Source organism: Kogia breviceps, chromosome 10 (assembly GCF_026419965.1).
Source record: "Kogia breviceps isolate mKogBre1 chromosome 10, mKogBre1 haplotype 1, whole genome shotgun sequence".
In the NCBI taxonomy this organism is placed as follows: domain Eukaryota; kingdom Metazoa; phylum Chordata; class Mammalia; order Artiodactyla; family Physeteridae; genus Kogia; species Kogia breviceps.
The window spans coordinates 85,320,311-85,346,143 of NC_081319.1; the positions used below are offsets into that span (position 1 = coordinate 85,320,311).

The following is a 25,833-nucleotide window of genomic DNA, read 5'->3' on the forward strand; positions in this document are numbered from 1 at the left end:
GAGCCTGGAGAGGGGGAGGAACCTTTCTGAAGGAAAGTTTTAGCGCCACCTTCAGCCTGGTTCTGTGACGTCGGCTAAGGAAACAGGTGATTGAAGATGCGCCTCCGGTTATTTTTCTTCTCAGGACCCAGTACTGGGGTGTTTATTTTATTGGTCTCGAATTTTAAAGAGACGCAGTCGCGGAGAGGGTTTCTCCTGAAAAATCGTACTAACCTTACTGAATAATTAATTTCTTTGGACGAGAGAACTACTACTTCCTCCGTTCCTGAGTTGATATTTTTCTTTAAAATGGCAGTGGTTAAAAACAAAGCGAAACATTCTGGGAGTTACAGTTCTAGCTCTCCTTGGACCTCGCGGTCTAAGCAAGGGCTCTCTGCAGAGCCCCCGCTGGCTCGCGTGCTTTGGGGGCTGTGCTGGGCCGTTGGAAGGGGTGAGTCGACTTCTTACGGGGAAGGAAGTGGAGAGGGTGAAGGCGGAGGAGGAACATCTAGTACTTAGGCACGATAGGAAACAGGGATGAAGTAGGACACTTGGGAAGAGGCTCAGAACTTTGGAGGTGGCGGAGCAGAAGAGATTGGGACTCCTTCCTCTTTAGAGGCCTGCCAGATGAGGGAGGTTAGCATTAGTCAAGGGAGCAACCTTGGGTAGGACTTAAGTTAGACTTGGTCAAGTTTGGCTTTCAGTTGTGGACCCCCTTCCACCTTGTCCCCCGCCTCCCATGGACCAACTGTACTTCGTCATCCCTTAGGTGGACAGCTGACATTTCCCTGATCTTTTATAAAACATGAGGACAAGTATTTTAAAAATCTTGCTATTTTAATTCATCTGTAACCTACCATCTAAAGTATAGAATCTGGGCTTCCCTGATGGCGCAGTGGTTAAGAATCCGCCTGCCAAGGAGCTTCCCTGGTGGCGCAGTGGTTGAGAATCCCCCTGCGTGCCCCGGTCCGGGAAGATCCCACATGCCGCAGAGTGGCTGGGCCCGTGAGCCATGGCCGCTGAGCCTGCGCGTCCGGAGCCTGTGCTCCGCAAGGGAGAGGCCACAACACTGAGAGGCCTGCGTACCGCAAAAAAAAAAAAAAAAAAAAAAAAAAAAAGAGTCCGCCTGCCAATGCAGGGGACAGGGGACATGGGTCCGAGCCCTTGTGGGGGAAGATCCCACTAAGCTCGTGTGCCACAACTACTGAGCCTGCACTCTGGAGCCTGCGAGCCACAACTACTGAGCCCGCGTGCCGCAACTACTGAAGCCTGCATGCCTAGAGCCTGTGCTCCACAACAAGAGAAGCCACCGCAATGAGAAGCCCACGCACCACAACAAAGAGTAGCCCCCAGCTCGCCGCAACTAGAGAAAGCTTGCGTGCAGCAATGAAGACCCAATGCAGCCAAAAATAAATAAATAAAAAATAAAGTATAGAATCTTTTTTTAAAAATAAATTTATTTATGGCTGAGTTGGGTCTTCGTTGCTGTGTGCGGGCTTTCTCTAGTTTCAGCAAGCAGGGGCTACTCTTCGTTGTGGTGCCTTCTCTTGTTGCAGAGCATGGGCTCTAGGCGTGCAGGCTTCAGTAGTTGTGGCACTTGGGTGTAGCTGCTCCGTGGCATGTGGGATCTTCCCAGACCAGGGAGCCAATCCGTGTCCCCTGCATTGGCAGGTGGATTCTTAACCACTGCACCACCAGGGAAGTCCCTAAAGTATAGAATCTTGTTGTCCTGAAGGGACAGCTTCTAGATGAGTTTCCTAGTTCGCTTCCAGTCCATCCAACTCCGCTCAACCTGATAGTTGTGCTAAGCTCCTTACATATAAAAGTTGTGGAGCCATCACTGTTTTCTCCTTTGAAAGAGACAAGCTGTGATGTCTCCTAGAGAGAGGCTTTGATCTACTTCTGTCTGCAATAATGGAAACACTCACAGTAGTGAGGGGATTGAAACCCTGAGTAAGCTACTGGAGAGTGACAAGCCTGATAATAATTTGTCCTACAAGGAGAGATCTGTTGCTGAGCCCGTGATGGTAGGCAAGTTTTTTTTTTTTTTTTTTTTTTTGCGGTACACGGGCCTCTCACTGTTGTGGCCTCTTCCGCTACGGAGCACAGGCTCCGGACGTGCAGGCTCAGCGGCCATGGCTCACAGGCCCAGCCGCTCCGCAGCATGTGGGATCTTCCCGGACCGGGGTACGAACCCGTGTCCCCTGCGTTGGCAGGCGGACTCTAAACCACTGCGCCACGAGGGAAGCCCGGTAGGCAAGTTTTTATTCTCTCTTCTCTGTGTGTCTTTCTCCTTTGAAAATGGAAATTGAAATTAGCCATCTTTTCTCCCCAACTTTCCCTTTAAAGTTTGACAAAATTCAGTGAAGATCCACCATGAGTTGAATACTGTCCTAATGCAGTAAAGGAACTAAGCATTATAAGGCATGGCCCTTTCCCAACAAAAGCTGACAATCTGTTCAGTTCGTATTTATTAAGCACCTAGGGGTGCTTCAGCATTGAGCTGAAGTTGGGGCTGCAAAGCTGAAAACTATGGTCTCTGACCTTACGGAGTACAAATGAATAATTAGAATGCAATGAAAGTACACTGATAGGACAAAATGTGAGAGCCCAGGATAAGCATAAAAAACAAATAGGCCTGTATACTACAAAGAGGACTGGTAAATGTTTTAATAAAAAGATACAGTGTTATGGGGAATGTAAGAGAGAAAGATACTCAGATATTATGTGATGAGGATAATCACCAATCAACAAATCATTAATTTTGAGAATTTGGGATTACAGACTCTAATGTTAAGTACTGTGCTAGATACTATGTACAGAGAAATAAAAGTAAGGTGGTCATATTTTTAAAATCTCAAAATAGGTATATGTAGTCAGGCGAATAAGAATGTGCCCAAGAGGTCAGTGAGATCCAGTATTTGTTATCAGATCCTTTCTGATATGAGAGATAGATCATTGTATTTGTAGATTGAAAAATTATAGTTCCAACTCTTTATGAGTCTGAATTTCATCATCAAAATGTTAAAAGTGATATATGGATACAGATAGCACAGTGGAAACCATGATTGATTTTCAAATGAGTTGTAGAAATAAAAAATGTTGTGTTCATATTCATAGCGAGGCAAAAATCACTGTTACGTAGAGTAGACTGGAAAGACTTTATAGTCAGGGCTTGACCTGTGGAGGATGGATACCATTTATTTTTTAATTTTTTAAATTTTAATTTAATTTTATTTTTTGGCTGCATTAGGTCTTTGTTGCTGCATGTGGGCTTTCTCTAGTTGTGGTGAGCGGAGGGCTACTCTTTGTTGCAGTGCGCGGGCTTCTCATTGTGGTGGCCTCTCTTGTTGCAGAGCACAGGCTCTAGGCACACAGTCTTCAGTAGTTGTGGCAGTGGGCGCAGTATTTGTGGCTCATGGGCTCTAGAGCGCAGGCTCAGTAGTTGTGGTGCGTGGGCTTAGTTGCTCCGTGGCATGTGGGATCTTCCCGGACCAGGGCTCGAACCCATGTCCCCTGCATTGGCAGGCGGATTCTTAACCACTGTGCCACCAGGGAAGCCCCAACTGCCATTTATTGAGAACTTACCGTATATCAAGCATTTTGCCAGGCTCTTTAATCTAATTCTCATTTGTTCTTTATAACTCCAAGAGGCAAATTTTGGTCTTATATCTCCATTTTGTAGATGAGGAAACTGATTTAGAGAGAGATTACTTGCCCTGAGTCACACACTGGGAAGTGGTGGAATTAGGATTCAAGCATAGCCCTGTAAGGCTTCAAAGCCCATGCTCTAAACCATAAATGGTATAAATAAAGGCATAGAGATGAGATGCCAGGCATCCTCAGTGGCTTAAATATGACCTCACAGTAAGCTCAGATTAGACCAGGGATGACACACAAAAAGTTGGTAGTCTTCACTTGTGTTGCCATCAGCCTGTCCTATAAATAAACCCAGAGTCTCATCCCAAGCGGATCAGCAGGGAATGGTCTCATAATGGATTTAGGGTGAAGGATGATTGGCAGAATAAGGCAGGCAAGCAGAGGGGTGGGCGATCAAATAGGAACAGAAGTACAGAACGAAAGATTATAGGGCAGAGATGCTGTATGTGGTGATAGAGGCAGAGAGGGCCGGGATCAAGAAACTGCACAAGGAGAATGAACTGATAACACTGAAGTCTAGAATTATCTCAGAAGACAAAGGAGGCAGCGGGACCGAGCAATCTGTCATAGATGTGCTTGGGCAAAGCTACACCAAGAGCCTGTCTCTTCCCTGCCCAATCCCTGGTACAAGATTCAGAATGGTTCATGTTGAGTCCACAGGAGAAGTATGCTTTAAGTTTATATGAAAGGACTATGGTTGGTCCTCTATATCTGAGGGTTCCCCATCTGCAGATTCAACTAACTGTGGGGGGAAAATATTTGAAAAAAAAAATTCCCCAAAGTTCCCAAAAGCAAAACTTGAATTTGCCACTTACTGGCAACTATTTACATAGTGTTTACATTGTACTTATGACTATTTACATTGTATTTACAACTATTTACATAATATTTACATTGTGGTAGGTATTACAAGTAATTGAGAGATAATTTAAGGTGTACAGGAGAATGTGCCCAGGTTGTATGCAAATACTGAGCCATTTTATATAAGGGACTAGGGCATGGATTTTGGTATCTGGGGTGGGAGTGGTGAGTCTTGGAACCAAGGGACCTTGCAGCGCGGGGGTGGTCCGCGGATACCAAGGGATGACTGTATGTGCTCTTATTTATATGTTCTTATTAAAAGAGCATTCATTATTCGTTACCATAGGAATGTAGTGGTTTCCCATTGGGAAATGGCCCTGCTGTAGTCCTACCTATTACCAGGTTTTTTCCTTCTGAGGGAAATACCCTTGGCCATGACCAAAACAATTGGGTTTTTTGGTTCAGTCGGTATGAGAGCAGATTTGTTCTGACATCTCCCACATTCTAATCTACCTTTGCTTTTTTGTCTTACAGATTGGCTTGGGCTAAAGTATCTAAAGACCCTAGGATTGCTGCAGGTCAACAGTCCCCACTGGAGAAAAAAAATCTTGGTAAATAAATTATCTTAACATCATACAGTTTGAAACGACTAGGAGAAGGAAAGTTAGGTTTAAAATCCTTCTGTCCAAGTGACACTTTCCAGTAGTGCGTCCACAGTGGCAAATGTTTTCAAGTTAAATCTTTACTTGCAAAACAAAGTATTATTTTTAAAACTCCCAACCCTATGTTTTTAAAAAACTAGTTACTGATTTTGGTGGTGAGAACTCCAACTTTCAGAGCTCACAAGCTCACCTAGGACTGATGGAAGTAAAATCACTATTATTACGAAATTAATGAAAGACCATGGTCCTTTCTTGGTGTCAATAGTGAGCGTAAGCTCCTGTTTAAATATGTCCAAAGTAAAAAGATGGTCATATTATAAAATTCTGTACCTCACTTTGACAGAATCTAGGTGGCATGCATACAACAGCAGCAAGACAACTGATAATTCAAAAATATCAAGAGGAAACACTCTGTAGGGAGCAAGGTCTTTCTTTCAACTACTGGCTTGCCAAAGCAGAGTCTTATTATAATAAAAGAATAATGGAAATGATGAAAGAACAAGAGACAGGCAATGAAATCTAGAAGAGATTGGAGGGGAAAACAACCCAAAGCATAGAAGGACAAAAACGGTATTATTTGGTACCTGAGAGAGAAGTGAAACATGTAGAAATGCACATACATCGAGCAGGACAGGTCGGAGAGTTTAAGAATAAAACATTTAGACAATTACCACCACGCCCTAGTGAAATAAAATTGCCCAAAATTGTACATGGCATCCAGAACACACAGAGAAGAAAGCAGGTAAATGAGAAGGAACAGATGCAAATTAAAGCTCACCAGGAATATGCATGATTCGAGGGAGAGAACTTGTACAGCAAAAACTCAAGGAAGGAATCTTGAGAAAAGACCAGAGCCAGCCTCCTATACATGAGAAGCATGAGAGTGTAAAGAAAGAGATAAAAGAGTATGAAAGCGTTATTGCATATCCATTTTTCCAGCCATGCAGTAGCAGTCGGATTAAAGTGAATATTCTTATGGAAAAGTCTCAGAATAGAGAAGACAATACAATTATCAAGCCATATCAAAGAAGATTCTTAACTATGCCACCCTTTTTGAGAAGTCAAATAGGAAAAATAAAAGATTCAGTGATTTCATGATAAAGTCATGTCTCTTAAATGAACTTTTTTTTTTTAATGCTAGTTCTTTTCTACAGGGTTCAGTGACTATTTTCCCATTTATATCTGATACAGAAGTGTCAGATAGTTCTGGACTTTAAAACTAGCTTGGCTATTTTTAGTTGCCTTGTGTTTGTTCAAGTTGCTTATCCTTTTTGATGCTCATTCCTAATATGTAAAGTGGGAAAATAATAGTTCATAGCATTTATAGGAGACTTTCATTTTTGTGAAGCATTAGCATATATTCGATGTTTCATAAATGCTGGGTTTCCCGGTTGGAAAGATCTGGGTTGGACAAAGATGGTGAATAAGGGATTGTTCTAATCTGCCTCTTCCAGTCCCCCTGCCCTGCCCGCAACCTCAAAGGTTATCTTGATGAGATTGCTATAGGTCACTCTGTGGTCTTTTATTTTCCATTCATACCTTTATCAGGGAACTGCTAACCAGGCCGTAAAACTCTAACTTGTACCATACAATTTCTCTGTATGAGAAGCTTAAGTTTGAGAACCTCCTATGTACCAGGCATTGTTAGTTACTGAGATGAATAAAGAGATATCCCTGCCCTTGGCTAGTTTACAACTAGTGGCATAGATCACTCTAAAAACAGATAATAAAATAGGGTTATGATAGAGGTATGCACAGGTATGTACAGAGGAGGGACATCTAACCTGGCCTAGGTGAGCAGAGTGAGGAGGAAGGAGGTCAGAGAATAGAGTGTAGTAATCGCTCATGTTTCTTCCAGCTCTATATTTTGTCACTTTCAGTCACCCACTTAAGCAATACCTTCCCAATGTTTGGTTGGATTCGCTCATAGGTAACCAAACTCACCTTCTCTCAAATAGATGTCCTCCAAAAGTTGGGAAATTTGGGGTTCAGAATTGGTGAGTAGAGAATCAGAGAAATGGAAACTGGATGGCCTAAGGAATATTTTACTTAAGTTGTGATAATCCTATGCCCAGCCTTTTGTATTAGCAGGACACCCTTTACCCAGGATATTGCTAGGTCAGCACTGTCCCATAGACCTTTATGCGATAATATAACTGTTCTATAGGTTTGCTCTTCAATACAGTAGCCATTTCCCACATGTGGCTACTGAGCATTTGAAATGTGGCTGGTGCACCTGAGGAACTGAATTTTTAATTTTACTTAATTTGAATTAATTTTAAATTGCTACATGTGGCAAGTGACTGCTGTATTATACAGCATGGCACTAGATAAATATAACTCCTGTGTTCTAAACTTCAATCCCACAATCCGTTTTCTGTCTTTGACAATATTTGCAGGTATAATAGATCACTGCTTACTTACATTAGTATAAGTTTAGTTTTCTTTATATTTGAGATGCTCCTTAATCCCATGAAGAGATTCAAAAAGCACTGTAGGCAAATTCTGTGTGGAAATGAGGTGGCTGAAGTTGCTGAAATTGGGTTCAGAAACTAGCCCTCCCTTTGCTCCTTCTGGAATTTGACCAGGACACATACGAAAATCTCATTCCTACCCACCTGATTTGCGTCATGCAGACTTTTTTGTCCTGTCTGTTCTCTGATCTTCCATCATCACGTTGCAGCTTTAGATTTGATACCGTGCAAAGATGTGGTTCCTCAGGATGAAGAGGCAAAAGACTTAGAAATTCAAATCAGTAGGGTAATGATACAGCCTTTGAGTTGAGTGGGATTGAAAAGTAACCTTTTTTCCCCCAAGACTAAATTAAGACTGGGAATGAGATTCGAGCGCTAGGTGGGACCCGCGGCTGCAATTGGTAGGAGGAATGGGCTAGTGGGGCGGGGTTGAGTCCTCTTCCTTTTAAGCTTCCTAGACTGTGAACTCTTGACCTTGGCGGGCCTACAAGCTTAACCCTGCAGCGTGCAGGGTGGCCTTGCGGGAACAGGCGTGGAGAGCAGGGCCGGTGCCGGGCCCTGGTGGGGCCGGGGCGGAGTCGTGGGCAGCCGGTAAACGTGCGCCGGAGTGGAGCGGGCTCTCCGCTGGCCGCTCGGAAACCCTAAGTCCCGGTCCTCGGCAGCGGCGGGTGAGTAGTAGGACAGCGGGGAGTTGAGCTCGCGGTGGTGGAAGTTAGTGAAGGGTCTTTGTCCCACAACCTTCCGCCCTTGACCTCGGCAGGCGAGGGGAGCGTCGCGCCGAGCCCCGCATCTTGGGGGAGCTTCCAACCCCTGGGGCCCATGGGGAAACCTGGGTTAGGGTATGGCCCAGGGCGCCCACCACTCCGGCCACGTGGGGGACTCGGCGAAGAGGACAGGCTCCTGGCACGTGCTGAAAAAGTCGGGATCCCAGCGACGAAGTTTCGGGGCAGACAGGCATCGGGCAGTGCCGTCCCAGTCAACGGGACCAGTTCAGGGCACAGAAACCCCAACCAGTGGCTATTAACGAGCGTGCCACGCAGTGGTGAGCGAAACTCTCCGTCCCTGCCCGCGAGAGGCCCCGAGACCCGAGTGTTGGGCTGGGCGCGCAGTGACGGGAGGTACGCCCTGTGGGCTCGCGATCTGGTGCGGCAGAACTGGGCAGGAGCTGCAAAGGGCCCTTGAGGGACAGAGCAGAGACCCGAAGACCGGGTGAGAAGGGCAAATGCCCGAGGGTCGTTTTGCTTGGCCGAAGGGCAGAAAACTATACTGGCTGGAACACCGGGGTGGTGGGCGGCGAGGGCGGACCCCACGAAGCCTGGCAGGTGCGGTGGGGATTTCAGTCGTTCTCAGAATTGCTATGGGAAACCATAGACGGGTTTGGGGTTAGAGAGATTGGGTGGACTCAGAGAACTGGAAAATGGCGACACATTCCCTCGAGGGATTTACATTCTGGAAGGGCAGGGACGGGCCGGGAACAGATAAACCGGTCTGCGCCGAAAGTCTGTTGAGTTATATCCAGCCTCTTTCCATCGTGGCCCAGCCGGCTTGAGCTCTGGGGCGTGTGGATGTAGAAAGTACTATCGAGGTAAAAGTGCCAGAGGCAGGCAGCAGCTGCCAGAAATTTCAGGCTCCATAGTCATGCTCCCTTCCCAAACCAGAGAACCAGCTTAGAATCTGGACCGAGGGCCTCAGGCTACCACCCGCAGCAAATGCTTTTTGAGAACGACTGACAGGGGTGGGTCTCTCCTGCGGGAGAAGGGAAAAGCCAGGACCTTGAGGATACTATTACTGAGACTGTTTTGAAGTGTTACTTTCATTGTGTTTGGCTGGAGAGTAGGAGAATAATCCAGACCTGCCCCTCTCACACAATGATTGTGGATGGTCTTGAAAGAAAGGAAGGGAGGGAGGGAAGGAGGGACTCAACTTCACCTCCCAGGAATGCACCTTTCCTGTCCTCTTTCTTTTTAGCAATCCCACTAACTCAATTGTTGAATGCCCTTTTCCTTGCTGGCATTTTCAATTCTACCACCTTTCAAAAAAGTGAAAGGAAAAAAAAGTGAAAGGAAGAAAGTCAACAGGTTTTTATGTCTTCATTCTTTTCATTCCATCTGGAGGCAGGAGAAGCGGGGTGAGTGGCTGTCAGCAGGAGGAGGTGGGAGTTCAGCCACATGTGGGCAGAGCAGGAACTCCCTGGGCTCGGCAGGCAGGCAGCCCAGCGCCGGGCTCCTTGGAAGCCCTGCAGAAGTATTTGCTGTTGGGTTGTTACCATTATCATTCTTTTTTTTTGGCCATGCCTTGAGGCATGTGGGATCTTAGTTCCTGGACCAGGGATCAAACCCGTGCCCCCTGCAGTGAGAGCTAGGACTCTTAACCACTGGACCTCCAGGGAAGTCCCTCCATTATCATTCTCTCTTTTTTAAAAAAATAAATTTATTTTATTCATTTATTTATTTTTGGCTGCGTTGGGTCTTCGTTGCTGCGCGTGGGCTTTCTCTAGTTGTGGAGAGCAGGGGATGCTTTTCATTATGGTGCGCAAGTTTCTCATTGCAGTGGCTTCTCTTGTTGCGGAGCACGGGCTCTAGGCACGCGGGCTCAGTAGTTGTGGCACACGGGCTTAGTTACTCCGCGGCATGTGGGATCTTCCCAGACCAGGCCTCGAACCCGTGTGCCCTGCATTGGCAGGCAGATTCTTAACCACTGCGCCACTAGGGAAGTCCCATTATAATTCTTTACAAGGGCCTGTATGTGTTAAAAATGCACAGAACTGTATATTTTTGGGTCCTGGATGGGATCTTAGAGATCTGTCTCCTTTAATCTCATTTTCCAATGAAACCAGATCAGAATGAAGAAACTTGTACAAGGTGGTTTGTGACAGATCCAGGGCTGGTTACCTCAGGCACGTGCTTTCTTTCCAGAATACCGTACTGTTGCTCTAGAGAGAGCTTTGGGACAGCGGAAATCATGTCCTCAGTGGTAGAGTCAAGGCTTTGAACACAAACTCTGCTGTGGACCGGGAGTATCCTTGAGCACATTACTTAGCATCTCTGTACTTTAGGTTCCTTAAAATGGGGTCATTAATCGTTACCTCATGGAGCAGTGCTGAGGGGTTTTAAGTGCAAAGCAGGGGTTCAGTAACTCTTGGTGTTCCCTGACCAAATTAGGAAACTGCTGTTCCTCACTCCCCCTCTTGCTGATATGATTTCTCTCTGATCTCAGGTTCCTAGAGGTGGGCACCAGCCAGCGGCTAGAAACAGGGTGAAGCAGAAGGCAGACGACGCCTTCAGAGCCCCAACCTGGCATTATTGAACAGTGGCTGCTGAGCCAAGGGTGACCAGGTTCCTGAACTCTGTGGCCTAGGCTTGGAGGGAATCAAAGATGTTCTCAGTTGTGAAAGAGGAGAATTCGGACAGCAGGACAAAAAAGGAAGACAGCCCCCTGGGGCAGATACCTTTGCCACCAGAGGCCACATCAAACCCTGGGGCCTTTTCAAAGCCTCTCCACCTGCCCAGTCACTGGGAGGTAGATAGCCCCAGGAAGGAGCCCAGTCAGCCTAGGGGGCCAGACCAGGACTGGATAAAGCTAGAAAGAGACATCAGGGAAGAGAAGGTGTTTGACCTGCTGAAGCCAGTTGAACCTGTACAGAAGCTGCTCCCTCAGGTGGATGATGAGGCCCTGCAGGAAGCCATGAAGGGAGAATGCTGGTGGAAGGCGTGGGTGAAGGTGAGGAGACCAAGCGAGAGACAAAGCGGGGAGGGACTGGGTCCTGGGCTCCAGGAGCTCTTTCATCCATTATCCTGTCTACAGAACAAATGGGATTTCAAGAGTGTTCCAAGCTGAATAGCACCCAGGAGAAGGGGTTTCAAGGACTTGACTCCACACCACCTTGGCATCCTTCAAGGAATACTTGCTGAAATTCCTCAGAGTGGCAGCCTTTTTCCTTTGCGTTCTTCCTACTTATATTCAGTATATACACCTCCTTTCTCCCCCACATTGTTCTTCCCTCCTCTCCATCCTTCCTTTCCTGTCTGTACATTAAAGTTGCTGGCTTTGTACTTACCTTTTCCTATTTCTCCCTTCCTTCCATGTTTTTCTTTTTCTCTTAGTTGTCTGAATCTTGAGACTGGATGTCTGTCTGTCTATATACAGACTCTCTGAATCTCTCCTGTTCTTCCAGAAGCCAGTCACCTCTGAGGATGTGGCAGTGAATTTCAACCAGGAAGAGTGGGAATGTCTAGATGCCAGTCAGAGGGTCCTCTACCAGGACGTTATGTCAGAGACCTTCAGAAACCTGATGTCTGTGGCTGTGGGTAAGAGGCCGGGGTTCCTCACAAGCCCTCTGTCCCAGGCCTCTGGGACATCTTGTTTCCCTGGGCAGGTAGAACAGCTCACAATTAGCTTCACTGATCCTTGGTTCTATACGTTCCAGGTATGCAAGATCTGGGTTACTAGGCTCAGGGTGAAAGAAGAAATGAAAGCTTGCATGAAGGCAAAGATAAGGCTTGTGACATGTTGATAATGTTCTCAAAGTATGCAAATCTGCCTATTCATCCAACTAGTATTTACTGAGTCACTCCTATTATGTACCAGGCACTTTGTTAAGAGCTGGCCTTTTGCCTGTCTCCTCCCTGCACCTAAGTGTGCCAGATTATGGCTCTTAAACCAAAGATAACGGAAGAAGGTAGCCTGTGTGAAGGGGGCCGAGCCTGGGACCTCAACTCTTCCTCTCCTTCCCACTCCCCAGTCAGAATCTTTCTGTCTAATCCAGACCTGATCGCCAAGTTTGAACAGGAAGAGAAACAGTGGAGAGCAGATCTCCGTCCGCCAAATGGAGAAGGCCTTCATTCAGGTAAGAATTGCAAAGGAGAGAGGAGGGTGAAAGGACCCAGGACATGCCTTGGGAGGATGGAAATGACTAAGAGGATCGGCGGTCTGCATACCCGCTCGTAGCCTGCATCCTTCCTGCCTGGTCAGACGTGGAGCTGGAAGAAACCTTGACATCATCTGCTCAAGTCCCCTGGCTTCAAGAAGATGAGTATCTCAGCCATTCAGGACAAATGAATATCTTCAGTTTCTAGAGATGGAGAGATTCCATGTCAGTTGCTTATGTCAGTGATACCACCTTGATTAAAAAGTCCTTTCCGGGACTTCCCTGGTAGTCCAGTGGGTAAGACTCCATGCTCCCAATGCAGGGGGCCCGGGTTTGATCCCTGGTTGGGGAACTAGATCCCACATGCGTGCCACAACTAAAAGATCCCACATGCTGCAACTAAGATCTGGCGCAGCCAAAATAAATAAGTAAATACATTTTTTTTTTTTAAAGTCCTTTCCAAAAGAAAAGAAAGGGAAGGGAGATGAGCTTCATGCTGAGTTGGAGCAGGGGAGACTTGTTCTTAAGAGTAGAATAAGGACTTGAGAGAAATTTAAGTCTGAGCTGACCACACTCCTGGTTTGCCAGGACAGTCCTGGTTTATGCTTCTCATCGTAGCTTGATTATTAATAGCACCTCCCGTCACTCAAGTGTCCCAATTTGCATGATATATTATGAGGTCACCTGTGGGCATCTGGGGTGTCTGGGAGTATGAGCAAAATTGAAAATGAGAGGAATTAACACACATGGTAAATCAGCTATACTTCAATTTAAAAAAAAAAAGGAAAATGAAAGGAAATGGATTTCAAGGAATGTGGTTAAAATTTTGATCTCTGATATTGTTGGAAGATTCCAGTTAAACTTTTATTTGCTTTTAATTGGAAAACCCAAAAGTTTACTCTTATCTCTGGCCTCTGAGGTCTAAGAGTGAGCGTGAACATCAGGTGGGAGAGGGAGGGCAGAAAGAGGGGAAGTAGCTTGGACTGAACGGAGAGCTTGTGTCGGGGTTGTCGTGGTGAATCTCGCTATTCATCCTCATTCCCTACAGGAGGCAAGAGAGAGGAACTTCAAGAACAGAGCCAGAGTTTGGGAGATGAGGGAAATAGCGATGACAAGAAGGTCTCCCTTGCTCGCAGAAGGGCAGGCCCATCCTCTGCTACAGCTGGGTCCCTTGACAGGACACCAGTGTTCCCAGCATCCTGGGCTGGGCCACCCTTTACCTGCCATACCTGTGGCAGGTGCTTCAGCAAGCGCTCCAGCCTCTACAACCACCAGTTTGTTCACAGCTGCGGCCAGTGCGGGAAGTCCTTCCTGAACCCCAAGGAGCTCAGCTGCCACCGGCGCAAGCAGCACCTCGGGGAGCGGCCCTTCTGCTGCTTGCTCTGTGACAAGACCTACTGTGACGCTTCCGGGCTGAGCCGCCACCGCCGTGTCCACCTGGGTTACCGGCCCCATTCGTGCCCCTTCTGTGGGAAGTGCTTTCGGGACCAGTCTGAGCTCAAACGCCACCAGAAGATACACCAAGGCCAGGAGCTGGGTGCTGGAAAGCAGAAGCATATCGTGAAGATTCCAGACAACACAGCTGGATTCCAGGGGCTGGCAACTGCAAACAATGCACCAGTGGCCGGGACCCAAGGACCCTCATTTAAAACCACGGGTCCTGAGGCTCAGACTCAGCCATCTTTAGACAGGAGCCCAGCACCTACAACCAAGAACCAGGTAGTCACCAGGAAGGTTCAGCGCCTAGTCGTTACAACCCCAGAGCCTGTGACCAGGACCCAGGTGGCCAACACGAGAGCCACCTGCCTGGATACCAAGTCCAGCTCTCAACCAGGAAAGCCTTCAAGACGCAAGGTCTTCTCTTGCCCTCATTGTCCCTTGACTTTTAGCAAGAAAATCTGTCTCTCCAGCCACCAGAAGGCCCACTCCACAGAGCAGTCCAACCTCTGCTTCCACTGCGGCAAGTCCTTCACTTTATTCTCTGGGCTGGTCAGGCACCAGCAGACTCACTGGAAGCAGAAGCTCTACTGTTGCCCTATCTGCGATGTCTGCTTTGGGGAGAAAGAGGACCTTTTGGGTCACTGGGGGGGCTACAGGAGCAAGGGGCTCTGCCTGGGCAGTCCCCATAAATGCTGGGCCATCCTGGGTCAGTGGCTTGGCTTCTTTCCCAATGCCTCTACTGGGGCAGGGGAGGAGATGGATCTTTCTTCTGGATCCATACCCTCAGGAGAGGGAAGGAAGGGAGGGGAGAAGGCAGTAGAGGAAAGAAAACAGATAAGGCAGTGAAGGTCTTGGAATGTAAATAAATGGCCTTTCCACCTGAGGTCTTTCTCTATTTGGTTTTCCTGAGGGCTAACCTCCAGGGTAAGGAGACTGGGGTAGAGAAAGAGAGAGGTGAAGGAATAATGAAGGACATACAGAAAGGAAAAGGGACAAGAGGTGGCACATGGAAACTTGTAGTATTATTAATTAGCACCCAGCTTGTTTCTTTGTGTCTGATAGACCATCAAGTAGTAGTTGTTGAAGAAATCAGTGGACACTCCAATAGGTATGAAGATGGGAGAAAAAGGATGAGTGGGGGAGGAGATTCTGAGGGACCCATCTGGACCAGATGTAGATGGGAGGCGTTTTAAAGCAGGTGTGTGGCCCAGTTCTCATCCCTTGCTCCCCTGGCATCTCGGTAGGCTGCCCGGGGCAAGATGGAACTCTGGCCAGTGTTCTGTGGGTTTCTCCCCATCTCCTGTTTTTGGTTAGGGCTCCCTATGTCCTCACTCTGCAGGTCACTTGGTACTGTCTTGGATGTTTTGGACTTTTCCTGATCCTTCCCAGCAGGGCTGAGATCTTGGAAGAAACAACCACCATTTGCAAAGCTGGTGTGCTATAATTTGCAGTGAGGAGGTTCCTGGTCTCCAGTTCATGGCAGAGACCCTCTTGTCTGTGTTACTCTGCAGCACAGGTGCCCTCTGATGGAGAGAAGAGCAGCTGCCTGACTGTAACCAGAGAGGGCTTCCAGATGGAAGATAGGCCAAGGAGTAGAAATATGTGGGCAGCATAAAGGGGGAGAGGAAGGAAGGAGCTGGGGAAAGGGAGAGACAAAGTAGATGACAGAAGAGAAGTTGATCCTATTTGGAATTCAGAGCATTCCTGCAAGTGCAGATTAGAATGTCCCCACAGCAAAGAGGCCAGTGAGTGTGCAACTTGATGGATGCGACATCCCCGAGGACCAGTCTTTGGGCCAACCAGGCTCTTCTCCGCCCTGCCAAGATGTGACATCATTCAGAAGGGGTTTCCTAGAAGGAGGAGAAAATAACTTGAAAAAGCTGTCAACAGTCAACAGTTTCTATCATGAAACTGTCACACCAGGGAGAAGAAAGGCCCTGTGGAGTCATCTAGTCTTGGAGGTGAGGCCCAGGGCAGCTGCTGTAGGGAACAATCGAGAAACGAGGCCAGCTGGAGTGGGATTCTTGCTTTGGAGCACGAAGGTGGAGGAGGAGTCCTCCCTCCAGCCAGGCTCACCAGCCCTTGCTTTCCTTTGGGATTTTTTTTTTTTTTTGCGGTACACGAGCCTCTTACTGTCTCACTGTTGTGGCCTCTCCCGTTACGGAGCACAGGCTCCGGACGCGCAGGCTCAGCGGCCATGGCTCATGGGCCCAGCTGCTCCGCAGCATGTGGGATCCTCCCAGACAGGGGCACGAACCCGTATCCCCTACATCGGCAGGCGGACTCTCAACCACTGCGCCACCAGGGAAGCCCTCCTTTGGGATTTTGATCCCTCAATTAGCCCCCTCTTCCCCTTGCTGCTTTCCTTGTGGTTGGTTTTTTTTTTGCTCTCAGCTTATAAGAAAAAGACAACTTACTTAGCTCTTCAAGAAATTGCCCTGAAAACAAAGAGAAATAGGTGATGAGTGGAAGATGACTAACTCCTCCCACATCCTCCCTGTGGAATTCATAGTCACCTCCCCCCCCCCTTTCCACTAAGGGAGCCCACACATCTCAGTAAGTGGTTCTCTTCATGGATTCTCTGAGGAGCCTGGAGTTGGCCATGTGGACAGAGCAGGAAGGAAATTCCAGCTCTGAATCTTGAGCCCTGGTTCCATCCACCCTCTTTATGTTTCCCGCTCAGGGCTGGCTTGACCCCTGCTGCTCAGTGGTCCTGTTTACTGCCCCAGCACTGCACCTGCTAGTCTTCGGTGTAGCCAGTTGTAGCAGATGATCAAGGCCACCAGGGGTCCGAGAAATGGCACGATTACAAACAGGGTTATCTTCCAGCAGGGCACCCTCAGGAAGTGGGGATCTGAATCGTTTGCCACAGAACAAACAGGATTAACATGTGTTCCCCCTTGTGCCCCAGCCACCCCTCTCCATTTATTATTGGGTTTCTTTTGTGTGGTGGAGAGGGGAGGTTCTTAACCTGGGTTCCAAAATAGTTTGTGGATAGAGTCCAGGGAGTTCATGAATTTGGATGAGAAAAGCACTACATTTTTATTTTCACTAACTTCAAACTGAATTTAGCATTTTCTTACACTAAAAATGTAGCTAACAAACCAGTTATCAGCAGTACCTGTGACTTTATAACCAATGGAAGCCACATTCCCTTCAGAGTTGTTGCAGAAATCTCAAATACTGTTTATCAATATTTTGAAATCACCAAATTATTAGACCTGCTGCTACATTTTATTATTTAATGTATATTTTTGTTATTTAAAGAAACATTTGTTACTTTATCACAAATTTGTTTATATTTCGAAAACTATTTCAAAACAATGGTTTTCTTTGTAATCCTATGTGTTATATTTTATGTGTACAGTTCAAAACATTCTGGGAAGGGAGGGGTCCATGAGGCTTCACCAGATTGCCAGAGTACAAAAAGTTAAGACCTTTGTTATGTGAATCCTGTAAAACAAAGATCCTGTTCCTTCCCTTTGAGTTGCAGACTGTGTGTGTTGTTTTTTCTGCACACTCTGATTAAGTGCTAGCGTGGAGCCAGGGGCACTTCCAGCCTCAGGAGGAGAGGCTGTTCAGGAAGGCTGCTCAGAGCAGGGACCATCTTATAATTTCTGCAACATCCATTCAACAAATATTTGGGTGCCCTTCTGTTGTAGGCACTGTCATTAGGCACTGGACAATCTGCAGTGAACAAAAAGGACAGAGACCATGTCCTAGGGCTGACATTCTATTTTTTTTTGCTGCACGGCATTCGGGATCTTAGTTCTCCCACCAGGCATTGAACCCTCACCCCCTGCAGTGGAAGTGCACAGTCTTAACCAGTGGACCACCAGGAAGTCCAGGCCAACATTCTAGTGGGGTTTGATGTCTTCACTCTTCCCCCAAGACGCCTTCCCTGAGGAGTCACATGTAGTTACTCATTCTGTACTGTGAAAACTCATTCCCCTGTGTGAGTTGTTGATGATGTATATGTACTTTGTTCTCCAGTTAATTTATGTATATGTATCACCTCCCCAACTAGACATCAAGTTGATGTGCAAAGGATCTGTTTACCTCCCCTTTGTAATTCCTGAAAAAAGAAGTAATGTACATAAAGTACTTGTAATTCCTAGAATGTTAACATTTTGGGAAGCTGTTATAGTGCCAGGTACATGCAAGCGTAATGTAAGTGTTTGCTATTATCTAACCCATCCTAGGTGCGTATGATGACATTCAAAGAAAGAACAAGAGAGGGAGGAAACCAACCGGAAGCCAGGGGTCCTTACATCCCCAGGTAACAGGAGCCGAGTGAAGCACCAAGCTGACCTGGGGGGCTGGGTACCCCAGGACTTACCAAAAGTCCGGTGGAGATTTTCTGAAAGAACAAGTGGAAAGGGATTATTAGTATGGCACTCAAAACAATCTTTTCTCCTCTGAGCCTTTGTTATTTAGTCACTTTAAATTGTAAGTGATGCACGATGGAGGAAAGGAAGCTGTAGGATTTTACTTCTACTCTGGCTGAAGGCAGGGAAGAGGAATGAGAGTCTACTACTGGTTATAGGAGTTTTAAATAGTGAAGTTCCCGCCTGAAGGGAGCACAGGGTATTGGGACAGAGGCAGAGATGGTCTGAGAAAATGACCATTTCAGTTACGCCAGAAGACCTGAAGGGAGGCATGGGGAGGGAAGGTGCCTGGAACTCACCTATCTCCGCTGGAATTTTTCCTAAAATAGAAAAAGGCGACATTTTTAGTTCCAGCTCAGGCACTAGATGGGGCCCCTCCACACCCATTGCCTTGGGCCTTTGTGCAGGGTGTTTCTCAGTAGCCCATGAACATCCTTAGAGTGAGAAGAGCACCAGATTTGAAAGCAGGAGTTCAGGCTCATTCCCTGGCTATTGCCTGGGTTAAATATTGGGTTAAAGAAAGCGGAGAAGCTCAGTAGACAGCGATGTTCACCAATGCCCCAAACCAATCTAAGGTTTTATTACCGCCCCCACTGCTCTCTGCTCCTTTTCTTGCTGGTTCTCAGTTCACAATGTCACTCCACCCCGCTGGATCCTCACTTTGTAAATCTAAAGCTACTTCCCATCTGAATGAGGAAGGAAGGAACTAAACATTTAGTTGAGCAGCTGTTTTGTGACCAGTTCTGTACTAGGCACTTTACATAACACTATCCCCTTTAATCCTCCCATAACTTGTAGGAGGGACGGTGTTATCTCTGCTTGACTCAGACAAGGCAACCGAGGCTTGGAAAGTTCATGTCATTGTCTGAATTGGATCAAAACCCAGGCTGGCCAACTCTTTCTGCTCAGCCATATGGGCTGAAGACCTTTCTCTTGGGGGAGAAGAGGTAACTTGAGTATCTGGGACGAGGTCAAGGGAAGAGAAGATCCCATCAATATCCCCCCTCATATACTCCAAGCCCTCCTTGCTGCTTTATCCTCTTAGGAATGGGAGGGGGAGGAGAATTGGAGGCCCTGCGTGCTTTGGCTTTGAGAACGCTTAGTGGCGGGGAGAAGTTTCAAAATGAAAGCTCTTGGGCACAAGAGAGGAGCTTCAGACAGTTGAACCCGTGTCCTCAGTGTTGGATGGAAAAGGAGAAAACAACACCTACTATGTGGTAGGGACTTTTACCTACAGTATCTTTATTTAAACCTAGTAGCACAGACTTGCCTGATTCTGAAGCTCACACTCCCCCAGGTGCATGAGCTGCTGTGTATGTTTCAGGGGCCAGAAGATAGGGGTTTAGGCCTGAGCTCCACCACTTAGAAGCTGTGCCAGCTTGAGTAAATCTCTGAACCACTCCAGGCCTCAGTTGCTTCCTCTCTAAAATGGGGCTATAATGTATCAGCCCTACCTCATAGGGAAATGAAAGGTCCTATTATCTAAATGATATTTACATTTGGTAGGATGTAAAACTTGTCATTATGGAGTTCTGAACCCAGAAGTCCCTCAAAAATAAACATGAGCTGACCAAGCTCCAAGAGACCAGGCATTTCAGGGAAGGGTCCCCAGCCAGCCACCCTCCAGCCTGTACCTCTGAGTCTGCGCTGCAGGCAGAGGAAGACAAGGCCCACAGTGACCTGCAGGAGGAGCCCAGGCAGAACCGCGATGAGAACCAGCACTCCAGGGCTGACCCAGTAGAAGGGATCTGAAAGGCAGAACCGGGGTGGCCCAGCACCTGTCATCAACACCCAGCACAGTGCCCACGGCTCCATGAGCCAATTCAAAGAAGATGACTCAGAACTAACACGTAGGCTTAGGTTTAAAGGAAGAGTAAGTGGTTGTTTCTGGGAAGGGCCAGTGGTTTAGAATGACAGGAATCGAGGCTGTATACTGGGCCAGTCTTGGAGAGTTTTGAGAACCACGAAAGGGACTTAGATCTGATCCTCAAGGTCACAGGGTACCCTGAAGCATTTCATGCTGAGGAGTGACAAGATCTGATTTACTGGAGGAGGGGGGCAAAGGCAGTCAATTAAGAGGCCATGGTAATGGTGAAAGTAAAACACATGAGCCTAAGACAGTGGTGGCGGTGTAGGAAGTCAAGGTGAACTTAAATAGGAAAAAAAATACATATTTTCAGTAAACTTTAAACTGAAATTTAGTGTTTCTTTATGTTTGTAGGCAACACTCCACAACAATATGAACAGAACCTGAGACTTTGTCATCCCTAAAAATCACAAATATTTTCATATCACGGTACAGAAATCTCAAAATATCACTTATTTTCATTTTGAAATGACACTATTATTAGGGCCACCCCATATCTTACTTTAATATTTTGATAACTGTATTTCAGTACAAGTATGTTTTATGCATTTCAAATATCCTTCTGAGAAGGGGTTCATCGACTTTACCAGTCCGACAACAGGGTGCATGACACAAAGAAAAGTTAAGAACCTTCTGGAGCTTTTGAGAAAGTAGGATCCGCCGCATTTGGTAACTGAGCGGACATGGAGTGGGAAAGATAAAGAGACATGGGATGACCTTTGGCTCTCTGGCGCCATCTATTGCCCATTCTCGAGTCGGCTCAGTGCCCCAAAGCTTTCCCTGTATAATCTCAATGTGCAGGGCCGGCCCTTTCCATCTTGTTCGCTGCGTTAGGGGGCTAGATAAAGATACTGCCATCAGGGTAGGCATTAAGTCACAGCAAACAACGTCAAACTGGTTTCTTAGGTATAAATACCATCCTTCAAGCTGCGGTTTCAGGCTCTTGTCTGTTACTGTGTTCCCCAGGAGAAAACACAGCCAGCTCTACTTTTAAAGTTCTCATTGGAAGTTACCTGGAGCAACATGGTTTAGCAATTGCATATTTTAGTTCCTTTTTTTGTACACCTTTATATTTTAACAAAGGGTTAGGATCACAAAAAGGGAGAAAAGGAGACCTTATGAGACTTCTGATGTAAAGTGATATGAACGAAGTATATAGCATCACCTATGAAATATGCTTGACAAAATAAATCAAACCTGAATCTGATTGTTCATATCCTAATCTATAAGTTTACAGAAAATAAAGGGTATGGAACACTGTATTAAACAACATGGGAATGAAATCAGCAAAATCTAGACCGTGGGAAACTCTACAGGGTGAATACCAACCTGTGCATCTTGTTTGGATTGGATTCAAGCAAACCAACTGTAAAAATATATTTATAAAACAATCATAAAAATGCGAACACAGACTGGGTATTGTTAAGAATTTTTGTAAAATTTTAAAGATGTAATAATAGTATTTTGGTTATGATTTTTTTTGTTTTTGAGTTTTTCTATTTGAGACATAGTTTTGAGGATTTAACAATGACACGATAATGCTGCCTAGGATTTGCCGGAGGAATTCATTTGGGGAGGATGATGATGAGTGGGGTCTAGTGAAACAGGTGGCCTGTCCTTGGGTCATAACTGTTGCAGTCAGGTGATGGGAACTTGGAGGCTCATTATAATAATCTCTCTACTTCTGTATATGTTTTCAAGTTTCATAATGAAGAGTTTAAAGAAAGGTTTAGAGACAACTAGTAATAAAAATCACAAAACTGACAAATATACAAACTTGGAAGGAGAGATTAGAAACTCTTTAGAGAAAGATGGGAGGTAATTACACCTGAAACTTGGCAATCACATAGTTACTGCATTTCAGTCCCAAATTTGTCTCAGCTTCCTGGATCCTCACGCTAGGTGGGTGGTCCATCATAAAACTCTGTTTTTTAAAAGACTCTTAGGCATGCAGATTATGAGAAGGGAGGAAGAGGGTCAGAATGTGGAAATCCACCCAAAGGAAAACTTTCTCCCCAGGCAGTTCATTTGTTTGTTTGTTTATTTGTTTGCTTGTTGGGGTAGGGTGGGGATGTACTGGGGGAGGCAGTTATTGAGCCAGGAAGCTACTGAACAGGAATGAGGAAAATCGGAAAACGGGAGAGATCCTCACTATCAGACTTCCTTGCAGGTAAAAATCCCCCAGTGAAAACAGCTGTATGAAGAACATTCTGTGACACACAAAGCTGTTTTCACATCCCTGAGATCCGTCTCTAGAAATAGTGCTTTGTTATCTGGCATACAATGCCATCTTCTGGTCCCAGTACTGCAACAGTGGCCCTTGAGATACAAAAGTGATCGATTGTCTGATGTTTGCCCTGCAGGTGAGGAGGAGGGAAGGGAAATGACCCGAGGCACAGTCCTCAGAATATTTTTGTTCCTCAATTAAATAGCAATTAACTTTCAAATCTCCCCCTCCTTGTCCCTGTCTTAACCCCTCGGGGATAAAACAAAAAAATAAATTTCAAAGTCATCCCTCACATAAAACATACCACAAATGAAATTCTGGAGAAAGGAAGCAGTGGAGGTAAAATCTATAGGTAACATCTCTTTCTATGATTATATTCAGACATTAGTTCTACTTGTTTAATTCCTTGCAACTATGTTTACCAGGAATATATTGTTTAATAATGTTCCTCATCTAATAAAACACCACAAACACATCAGCTGAGGAATTCACTGTAATAGGATTTGATCAGTTTGACTTCCTAGGAATAAGGCCCTTGTTTATAACAAAGAAATGAAAAGACAATGCAAAGCAAAACAAGAAAGGAAAAGGTCCACTTGGATACTTTGATTAATTTTCAGATAAGTCATATTTCCCTCTAGTAGCACAAAATAATCACAAATTGATTATTTTGGATTTTGCTGCCTACATTTATCATTTTTTCTATTTAAAAAATTTTAAAATTTCTCTATATGTACTCACAAATGTGTATGTTATATACACACTTTTATATAAGTGGATAAATATGATGATATGGATAAAATTATGGTCTTTTTTCTTTTTTAGTTGGATCACCCCCCATCCTCCCTTGTCTCCCCCAAAGTGAACCATATTAACTTTCTTATGGATATCTTTATATGTTTCTCTGATATATAAAACGTAAAGTTTTGTTTTTGTTCCCTAGATTCTGTAACTTGCTTTTATCACTCAACAATACCTTGTAAAATGCCTCCAAGCTGTCTGGAATGGCCCTAAAACAATCTTTTAAATGGCTGCATGATGTTCACTGTAGGGGTAACAGTGTTTATTCAGTCACTTCCCCACTCATGGGCACAGACTCTGATTCTGGCTTCCTTACATCATTACAGAATAATGGTGTAACGGACAATGTGAGCATATGAATTCCCAGAGATACTGATGTGCGTATCTCTATGGAGTTAATTCCCAGGAATGAGCTGTTTGGGTTGAAGGATCTCATCTCAATTGAGAGAATGACTGAAGGCTCAAAGGGAGGTCCTAGCCACCCAACAGACAATACCTACTGTTATAGACACTACTCACCTTCCACTTTCAATTCCATTGCTGCCTCCTCTTGGTAAGAATGATCTCGGAAGAAGCAGGTGAAACCTCCTTCATCTGAGAACCTTACGTTCCGGATCCTGAGGGTCACCTTTCCCTCCCCAATAGTCTCTTTCAGCAGCTCCGTGCGGCCCCGGTATTCAGGCGCCTGCTCTTCATCTTGGTCTTTGCCATTTCGGTAGAGATGAACCACCCTGGAGAAGGGGGGTCGGTACCATCCCACCTCCATGCCTGTAGCGTTCTTTCCTGGAGATATGCGACAGGGCAATTCCGCTTCATCCCCCACCAGCACCCGGATGGGCTGCCCTGGTCCCATTACTCTGAACTGTCCTATCCAAGACACAAAAGAAAAGAAACTGAGCATCAGAGGGAACCTTGACAAACAAGCCCTTTATGGGAAGGACTGCTTCAAAAGAGGGAAAGAAGAAGACACTTGATTTTTAAATAGAATTCTAGAGCCAGGGAGAAGCTCAGTTTTTCTTAAAGGTCTCTGGTTAGAGAGATACCGTGAGTTCCCTGGACAGAACATTCTAGCATGTGGTCATCCCAGACTTTAGGTCCCACCTTGGAATGTGGTCCAGCATCTTGCAGTTTAACTGTCCCGTGGGCCTCCCTCTTCAGACTTGGCCAGCTTGATCCTTCTCCCCTTAGAGGTTTTTCTTTGGTCGTTCCCCCCCCACCACCTCTCCATCACTTCTCAGCCCTCCGTACTTGTTCACACCCTGGTCCCAAATTCTTCTCCTCTGAAATCTTCCACCCTAGAGGTGGAGGATCTTCTTCCCTTCTTTCTTCCTTCTTCTTTTCCTCTGTATCTTCAGCCCTCTCTACAGCTCCTGGACCCTGCCCTGTACATGTTCCCAGTCTTTTTTCCTCTGTGGGATATATCTCCTTGTCAGACTTGAAGCTACTAGAAGATGAAGCTGGTTTCTCCATTAGACCTGCAGCCATTTCCCAAGGGAGTATATGTTCTGAGCCTTCTCTGTTAGGTGGCTCCCTGAGATTGGGAATCTGTCTTCAGAGAGCAGGGCTCCTCTGTAAAAACTTATTAGTGCCTGAGAGTGTGAACAGAACTCTCAAACATGACGAGACACTACAACTCAACAAACATTTATCATGATTTACCATGGGACTGGCACAACTGAGCATATTATATATACCTTATCTAATTGAACCCTGACAGCAACTCCAAGAGGCTGTTATTATGATATTCCCTGTTTGATAGGTGAGAAAGCAAAGTTGGAAAGATAGGTAAGATCAAGTTCAAGGAGAGCCCTGAGTTAAGGTCCCATGATGGATTTGGGTCCCCTTCTGAAGGCTGAAAGATAACTTGCATGGCAACTTGAGGGTGAGTTGAAGGAAGTGAGCCCATGGAACTAGCCTTTCTGTTCTCAGGGTCTCCCCAGGGCAGGAATAAAGATAAATCTTACCTGCAGAGCTGGAAGACAGCTGGAGGAGGAGAAGGAGGGAGGGGAGGCAGCTGGGCAGAGAGGAGCTCAAAAAACTGGCCATCTCCACTGTCAGTGGGGAAAGAGAGCCCTTGCAGCAGGATCAGGCCAAGGAGAGGCCCTGGGGGGGTGTGTCCCCACGGCTGAAGAAGCCCCAGGGGGGGATTGGGGAGGGCAGAGCTGCCCTGGCCCTGCTTCCTCCCCAGCAGAGTTGCAGCTGTGCTCCCCGACAGAGCCCCACATTACCCTTGCCAGGCACTTACACAAAAGGGCTACAGAGCCAGGGGATGACCAGGGTTTGCCTTCCCCACCCCCTCAGAGCTACGGAGCAGAGGCTGCCTGGTACTGGGCCTTCCTCCCCCACTCTCTCCTGGCGGCCAGCCTTTGAGGGGGCTTCTAGGATCTGACCTGTTGGGATGGATCACTCACTGGCCCTCAGGCTGAGGCTTGTTGGTGCAGTCTGCAAGGTCCCTTCAATCCCTCTACTCCAGGTATTAGCCAAAAATAGGGATCTGTGTTGGATTTTTAAAAAGGAAGGAACATTTAGACTTGGTTTCCTATTTCTACGGTCTCGTAACTGTCATTACCAGGCCATTCTTTTTCCTCTTGATGTCTGACCGTCCTCTCTCCCACCGCAAATTCAAACGTCCTTCCTTATGTTCAGATGTGTTGCTTGGACTTAGTT

At 46.3% G+C, this 25,833-nt stretch overlaps 2 protein-coding genes across 8 annotated transcripts; one reads left to right on the top strand and one right to left on the bottom strand.

Annotated features, from left to right (window-relative positions):
- On the top strand, positions 1–14,817 carry ZFP57 (ZFP57 zinc finger protein). The gene is made up of 6 exons (XM_067006649.1): positions 1–86; positions 4,975–5,051; positions 10,793–11,296; positions 11,751–11,883; positions 12,342–12,422; positions 13,492–14,817. Exons 3-6 carry the CDS (start codon positions 10,952–10,954, stop codon positions 14,727–14,729), a joined length of 1,797 nt encoding a protein of 598 aa, XP_066862750.1. The 5' UTR covers positions 1–86; positions 4,975–5,051; positions 10,793–10,951; the 3' UTR covers positions 14,730–14,817.
- On the bottom strand, positions 13,257–25,420 carry MOG (myelin oligodendrocyte glycoprotein). 7 transcript variants are annotated; one of them, XM_067006636.1, is made up of 8 exons: positions 25,131–25,413; positions 23,686–24,033; positions 19,906–20,019; positions 18,571–18,591; positions 18,223–18,243; positions 16,621–16,737; positions 16,301–16,321; positions 13,257–15,733 (listed from the first exon to the last, which is right to left on the bottom strand). In XM_067006636.1, exons 1-8 carry the CDS (start codon positions 25,210–25,212, stop codon positions 15,720–15,722), a joined length of 738 nt encoding a protein of 245 aa, XP_066862737.1. In that variant the 5' UTR covers positions 25,213–25,413; the 3' UTR covers positions 13,257–15,719. The 7 variants fall into 7 exon arrangements, with proteins under 7 accessions (XP_066862737.1, XP_066862734.1, XP_066862740.1 ...); XM_067006633.1 differs by lacking the exon at positions 16,301–16,321 and having other exon boundaries at positions 16,605–16,737; positions 25,131–25,420; XM_067006639.1 differs by lacking the exon at positions 19,906–20,019.
- Positions 25,421–25,833: the final 413 nt, after the last annotated feature.